Source organism: Carya illinoinensis, chromosome 8 (assembly GCF_018687715.1).
Source record: "Carya illinoinensis cultivar Pawnee chromosome 8, C.illinoinensisPawnee_v1, whole genome shotgun sequence".
Lineage (NCBI taxonomy): Eukaryota > Viridiplantae > Streptophyta > Magnoliopsida > Fagales > Juglandaceae > Carya > Carya illinoinensis.
Genome location: NC_056759.1, coordinates 24,153,589 through 24,161,327, shown reverse-complemented (window position 1 = coordinate 24,161,327; position 7,739 = coordinate 24,153,589). Strand labels below are relative to the sequence as shown.

Here is a 7,739-nt window from a genome sequence, read left to right as displayed (position 1 = left end):
GAAAGGTGCACAAATATTAAGAGATCCTACTCACACGAAGCACCAGTGTTGATGCAAGCAAAGAATCTTGGCATGTTTTGTTGCGATCATACTCGTACACTGGGGTCCATTCATATGTTTATTGCGACTCACTTGGTTGCTTTTGTGACGATCCAAATCACTGAAAAATAAAAATAAAAAATTATTGCGATGCTGTGATTTCCGTCGTATGCATTGTATGGGGGGGCCAAAAGCACTACACAATTCCTTCCCCCGCCGAAAACAATATATTTTCCCGAAAAAATCTAGTTGCAAGCATAATTGTGCACTAATCTGTGTACCAATTTAATGTGATTAGTCAAAAAGTAGATTTTATTAAAAATAATATAAATTTAAATTTTAAGTATAAAGGAATCAGTATTGGTATATGTATTTGTGCGCGACTTTGCTTGTATATAGCAAAACTCTATTTTTCCTCAACACCCTTCTACAATTCGACAAACCCATTAGACTCGATTTTCCTCCACCTGCAAATCCACCCTTCCCTATGCGGGCGCACGGCATCACCTTCTTTGTGTGAGCGTTTGACCCATTTTCACTGTCCTGTTTTCCCAACAATTCTTACTTCCGCTGTTGGTTCTCTATTTTCGGCTACATGCAGATCCTAAAATTGGCATGAGTAGTTTGCTGATTAACCTTCTCTCCAAGTGATTGTCTGTCCAGATCCTCCCTGTTGCCATAAACAACTCAATCGAAGACAAGTGCCCGTCACCATAAACAAGATCGTCGCCAGTTTGTCCTCTTCAGCAGCTCGTTCCCATCACTTTCCTGCAGCTCCTTAGAGCTTCTCTCCAAAAACTGTCTCTCCAGAGAAAGAATCTGATTTCTCTGGTGCTCTAGCTCATGGGAATAATGATCTAAATGTTTTTTCCCAAAACATGTTGAGATATATTCCTTGAATATCATGATGGTCAATCACATGCTTGAATATGAGACCTAGATGGAGTGTATTGCTGAAATGATATTGGGTCATACAATCCCAAGTTGTTGGATGATTGTATTTATCGATGTTTAATATTCCCAAGCTTATGGAATTTCTTTGTGCAATAGATTGTGACGTTATGATCAGGATTCACGAGACCATATAATTGGTTAAAACTACTCAAGTAAGAGAAAGGTGCAAAAATATTAAGAGATCCTACTCACATTGAGCACCAGTGTCAATCCAAGCACGGAATCTTGGCACTTGAGGAGTACCTTTCAATTGGGCAACAATGAACAATCTTCCAACCTGGGTATCTTTAACCCCAATCCAATGTCGTCACAAACTACCACTCATTGCTCTCGGTTTCTCAAGAGCGGATACAAGGCTACAAGTCTTCACCAAGAGAAAGTCAGATCCTGAATTTTGCAAGTTTGGGAGGGATTGCGACGGGTTAGGGATTGTTGCAGATGGGGGAGGACTTGGAAAACAATGGGAGAAGAAGAGAACAAAAACAAAATGCACCGTTTGGGAGGGACTGTACCGTTTCGTTGGTTAAAAAAAAATTGTTCCTGCTCCAAGGAAGCTACGATTACCTCTTCAATGAAACACTTCGTTTCATTTTTGATGTCATCTGCCATGGTGTTTCATTTGCAATCGGTCTATGACTTCGCCTGCGAACAGAGTTTTCCAATGGCTGTGTACTTTAAAAAAAAAAAAATTGAAACATTTTTTGTTTTTATAAGTTGTTTCATATCCGTTAATAAACAATGATTTTTGGTTCATTTTTACTCTCCAGTTATACCATTGTGTGATTGTCTGTAATTATGATTGCGGTCCTTGGTGCTTTGTTCTATATTTGGTCCCTATAGAATGACCTAGTTCCTGCTTGATCGAGTTTAGATTTTAATTTTTTTTTTCTAGTTTTGTTATATGTAGGGATGTAATCGGTTTGGTCCCGTTTTGTATGTTTTTTAGAATTAAACTAGTATACATCGATTTTTAAGAACCAATACCAAATTGATTCACTACCGAAATCGAAACTTCTGATTCTTCCAATTTCAATTTTTCTAATCTTACGGATTATCTATATTAGTAATAATATGATGTTTACATAGATTAAACTATTATTCTATTTATAATATAGTATAAGTACATTATTTTATAATAATTAACTAAAACTAATATAGTATTGAATTTAACTATAATCTATATAAGTTCTAGACTTTTTATATGAGTATATATGATCAAATGTGTAAAAATGTATTTACAAAAAAATACATATTATAATTGATTATGCCAAAGATGTATTATATATATATATATATATATTATATATATAAAGTAAGTTTATATTAATAAGTTAATATTAATGTTTATGTTTAAGATTAAGATTTTATGATATATTAATTTTATATTATAATATCAAAATTTATAAGTTATGTCAAATGTTATGTTAAAATTATAAGATTAATTTTATACTATATCACATGTCATAAGATTAATAGACTTGAATTATAATATTAAAATTTCATGTTATATTAATTTTATATTATAATATTAAAATTTATATGACATATCAAATGTTATATTAAAATTATAAGATTAATTTTATGTTACATCACATGTTATATTAATTAATAATTTAACATATAATATATATATAATATAAAAAATTATAAATATATAGGCCGGTCCGATTCGATTTAAACCAATTTTCAAAATATGAAGACCGATACTGCACCAGACTGCTTACAAATTAGACCAAACTCATCACTTCAGTCCAATCCAATCCGGTTCAACCAGTTTTCTAGTTTTTTTTTTTTTTACACCCCTAGTTATTTAGTTCTAGAATATTGAATTTGGTTTTTCTTAGTTTATTTTTCTACATCGAAAAATTCTACTCATCATTCCTACACACAACATATCACCCTTATTTTTTTTTTCTCTCACCAAATGTGTAGTATATGGATAATGAGTAGAAGAATTCAATTAGTTTAAGAAGAAAATAACCAAAAATAATTTTTAAAATAAAAATAATTGTGATGTATGAGGATGATGAGTAGCAATTGCATTCCGTCAGCCAACCTTTGAATTGAAAGTTAATAGAAACAGAGAACAGATCAAAGTTGCCCAAAAGTGAGAGATAGAAAATTACCTTGAAGTGGACATCCCTTATAGATCAGCTTGCAAAGCATTGAACTATAAAGTTTTCCTCGGTATTGAAACTTAGGAAGCCTTTCACAAAAGCTTCTCAAACCGCTCTTGAAACCACAAGGGTTGCAGTTGTTACATCTGCAAAGAAATCCTTGTCAACCATTATTTCAATATATATTGTACTGCCCTTGACGTATCATTATGTTGCAATAGTTCTTGGATAATTGTGTTATACGTGAAATTGTCAGGCAAGCAACCATTCCCACCCATTTTCTCAAGCAGCTCACAGGCTTCATCTCTTAGTCGCTATTTGCATAGTCCTTTGATCATTATATTGTAAGTCCGAATATCAGGGTGCGACCCTTTGGTAGAAAGACTACAAAATAGTTCTTCTGCAGTCACAAGTTTCAAACTACCGTAGTCAAATTTAATCTTGTAATTACAAACACCATTTTTGGCAATACAAACAAAACAAGCCTTGAAAATAAGAAACATAAATGGGCAGAAGCAATGAGGTAGAAGAAAGGAAAAAGTAAAAGGCCAACATATCAGCTTGGACAAGAATAAGAATTGCCTGTAGCAAATATACTTGGTGCTTAGGAATACAATAATTGCTCAATAAAGACCCCCACTGAGTTATATTATTTAATCTTGTTTCACACCTGGCATTGCTCAGCAGAGGTGGATGACTTCACACTTCCTGCGGTCAAAATTCAGTTATACTGAAAGTAAATTCAAAAAACGTTACAGAATACATTTGAGACATAAGTTGGGAAGAAACAACGTCAGTTGCTCGATAACAGCATTTCTGCATCTTCACTTACAAATTTCGAAAATCTAGCAACCTATATGTACACAAAAGTACAAAGAACTAAGCAGTAGAGATGGAGTTCTATCTAAATGGGAGGGATGGAGGCATGGAACAATCAGAAGAGCCAAACTAACTTCTATGTACTTTACTCTAAATTCTGACGGCTGTGTGATACAGAATTAAATGGCATTGTGGCCTTCTGATGGAAAATGCTAGCATATGGACAATCAGATAAATCAAGGTTCAAGCATCATTGGTGACACTAAAGAAGAGCATTATGTGTAAACAGGTTAGCAATCAGAAATCATGAGGTTCAGACCATTTGAAAAAATTCATGTTGGGCTATGACCAAAGCCAAAGCCAATCAGAAGGTTTGAGATAGACGGTAACATAGACTGATTACAGTTGGATTGTCCATTCTGATTGTAAACACAGTGGTATAACCAGTAAGCACTACGTTTTGCACCAATGCAAGATCAGACCAGCAAATGTCCATGATATCTTACTTTTGTTATAAATTATAATAGAGAGCATCTCTCATGTTCATAAAGTAGAGGATTTCATGATCATCAAGCGGCTACCTTTTGTGCCTTACTGCAACTAAATTGCTTAAACTCTAGCCCATGAACAAACAAGCAGATCCCGTTATCAGCAACTTCCTTAAGTTGATAATCTATTCAATGTACACTAGTCTTGATTGGTTCACAGTCCAATATACAAAAAGTTACAGCAAGTTTATGATACAAGGGCACCCAGCTTTAAAAATGAGTAAGGTACTTACTGCACCTTATCATAGAGGTTAATGCAGTACAATTCAGCATAATAAATATTTCTATTAGACAACATTTCCAACATACTACTCACAAACATAATATCATCAGGGAAAATTTAAATACATTCACAGGAGGAAACAATGGAGATACAACCACCAAAATCTCAGAGTCTAATTTCCGCTCTAAGTGCTTTCCACCAGACAAACATTTCAATGAAAGATAATAGAGGAGGAGGACTGATCAATCTTGCCCATAAAAATGAGAGATTTAAAATTCACTTGAAGTAAATAAGCATTCCCTATAGATCAGCTAGTGAAGCAATGAAGTATATAGATGTTCTTGGCATTGAAAACCAAGAAAGCCTTTTACAAAAGCTTCTCAAACCACTCTCGAATTGTCTTATCAACTTTATTAGCACACAACAACTCAATCACCATGCTCGCAGTTGTTTCATCTGCAAAGAAACCCTTGTCAACCATTATTTCAATATATTCTACTGCCCTTGATGTCTCATCACCTACCCTACACAGTGCGTTAATTATGGTCGCATAGGTGTATAGATCAGGTTTATATCCCTTCTCCCCCATTTCATCAGCCAAATTTACCGCTTCAGTAATTTTACCCTGCAGACAGAGCCCCATGACAAGAGTGTTTATAGACACACAGTCCGGTTGAAAACCAAGTTTCAAAATTTTTGCCAAAACAGAGAACCCCAAATCCACACGGTTAAGATGGCACAAGCAATTAACCAAAATAGTGAGAGTACGAATATTAGGAGCAATTTCTAACAAGTCCATTTGTTTTACCAATTTGATCACAGTTGAGTGATGCTTCGCTCTTGCAATTGATGTCAGCAATTGATTAAAAGACACAACAGAAGGCAAAGGGTGCATGCGGACCATCCGATCGAATAAGCCCAATGCACCGTCAAGATTCATGAAGGTCCCAGTTTTGCATTGATCTCTTACATATGTCAACAACTGATTGGGGCTTTCCCCATATTCTCGAACTCTGGTGGAAGAGTTGGTAGCTACACTACGGAGATAGTAAGTACTTGAAGAATGGAATGAAAGATGCCATACACGACGATAATCAAGAATCAAATGATTCGAGAAGAAGAAAATAAGAGAGTTCAAAGATTTAGGAGCTGTACCCATTCAGTATTTCCAGGAGAACGAAAAGCACAAGCAGATCAGATTAGATAAGCAGAGGCAGAAGCCCTATTACTCATCTTCATCGTCTCCGGCTCTCCCTCCTATTTTCATAATCTTTGAGTTTGGAAACCAGAATATATCGCGTTATGTTCCAAAATCCAGAACTTCTTCACCAGAGATATTTCCCTAATTCACCATACAATGATATAACTCTCTTCAAATTCACCGTAGAAACCAGAAATAAGAAATCAGAATATGGTATGTAGGAAAATGACAAGCCAAAGCAGAAATGAGAAATCTCACAGAGCGTGGGCAGATGGCAGTAACGGCCGGAAGTTCATCCAAGCACCATGAATAACATTTTGAGGGGTTGTATGGACCGAAGATTCCACACCTTTTGTCTGCTGAATGCTGTAAATAATTTTTTTATTTTTATTTTTGTTTGTGAGCTTTTAAACATTTTTTAAAAATATTAAATAAAAATATTAAAAATATTAAATTCGGTATAAAATAGGTGTGCATTTTTTCGATGGTTCTATCATTTTGTAACAATTTTTTTTGAAAGCTTTTTAAGATTTTTTTTTTTTATTTTTTATCATAGCTTTTAAGAAAACTTAGGCTGTGGTTATATGAATTTAATTTTTGATAAATTGAAATTTTTTTTTGTATTTATAAGATATTTGATATCCATTAATAAACAGTGATTTTTGGTTCATTTTTGGTGCATTGTCTCATTGTGTGTAATTATAGGTGTTACTGACTACTCTGTTCTATATTTAGTCCATAAAATATGATCTCTTTTTTGCCTCACGGAGTTTGGGTTTTAATTCTTTCGTTTCTCGTTTGTGTTATTTGTAAGGGTGTAATCGGTTTCATTTAGTGTGATTTTATATATTTTTAGAATCAAACTGATATACCTAGGTTTTGGAAATTTAAGAATCGTTACAGGACCAACTCAGTACTAAAATTGAAACTTCTGAATTTTTCAATTTCCGTCCAGTCCGGTTGGATTTTTCTGATTTTACAGATTATCTATATTAGTAATAATATGATGTTTAGATATTCTAAATTATTATTAATTCTATTTATATTTTAGTTTAAGTATATTATTTTATAATACTTAACAAATACTAATATAATATTAAATTTAACTATAATCTATATAATAACTAGACTTTTTATATGAGGATATATGACTAAATGTGTAAATTGTTTTTACACATTTAGTCATATATCCTCATAACATGCACACACGCCCAAGTTTAAACTTGGGCCTGTTTCATTTGGATGTTTGAAACAGGCCCAAGTTTAATAACATGCACACACGCACACACACTCTGTCCACAATCTCTCCCTATCTCTCTACCCTTTCTCTCTTTCCCTCGTGCTGAACCAAATAAAGACTTATATTGAGTTAAAATAGACTTTGATTTTTTCACATGCTAGATAATTTTCACATGAGCTAGATCTTTCGGTGAGTGTCCTGTGTCTCTTTCTCCAATTTGGATGTTTGAAACGCACCCAAATTTAGTCTTTTAAAAAGTCTGAAAAATTGAAACTAAACATGCAAAAACTAAAAATATCTAGTTAAAATTAAAAAAATAATAATAATTTTTAACTCTGTTTACCCTTGAAAATTTCTAAAATTCAAGTTTAATTACTTTTTTTGTATTATCTTGTCAAATAATTTTTTACCTTATATTTTATCATCTCAGTCACGTAATGATATTATTTTAAGTGATTTTATAAATTAACTATACGAATAGATAGTCAATTAAAATTTGTTATATATAGCATTGAAAATTAAAAGACGAAGATGAAAGAATAGCATTTTACTTATTGATGAAAACTTTAGGTCCTTGTTGGCTTCACTTGAATCGCTT

The 7,739-nt window shown here is 33.3% G+C and overlaps 1 protein-coding gene across 1 annotated transcript; it reads right to left on the bottom strand.

The window, feature by feature from the left end:
- Positions 1-3,505: 3,505 nt before the first annotated feature.
- LOC122318941 (putative pentatricopeptide repeat-containing protein At1g12700, mitochondrial) lies at positions 3,506-6,270 on the bottom strand. The gene is made up of 2 exons (XM_043136708.1): positions 6,160-6,270; positions 3,506-6,042 (listed from the first exon to the last, which is right to left on the bottom strand). The coding sequence occupies exon 2, from the start codon at positions 5,857-5,859 to the stop codon at positions 5,068-5,070; it is 792 nt and encodes a 263-aa protein (XP_042992642.1). The 5' UTR covers positions 5,860-6,042; positions 6,160-6,270; the 3' UTR covers positions 3,506-5,067.
- Between the last annotated feature and the right edge of the window lie 1,469 nt (positions 6,271-7,739).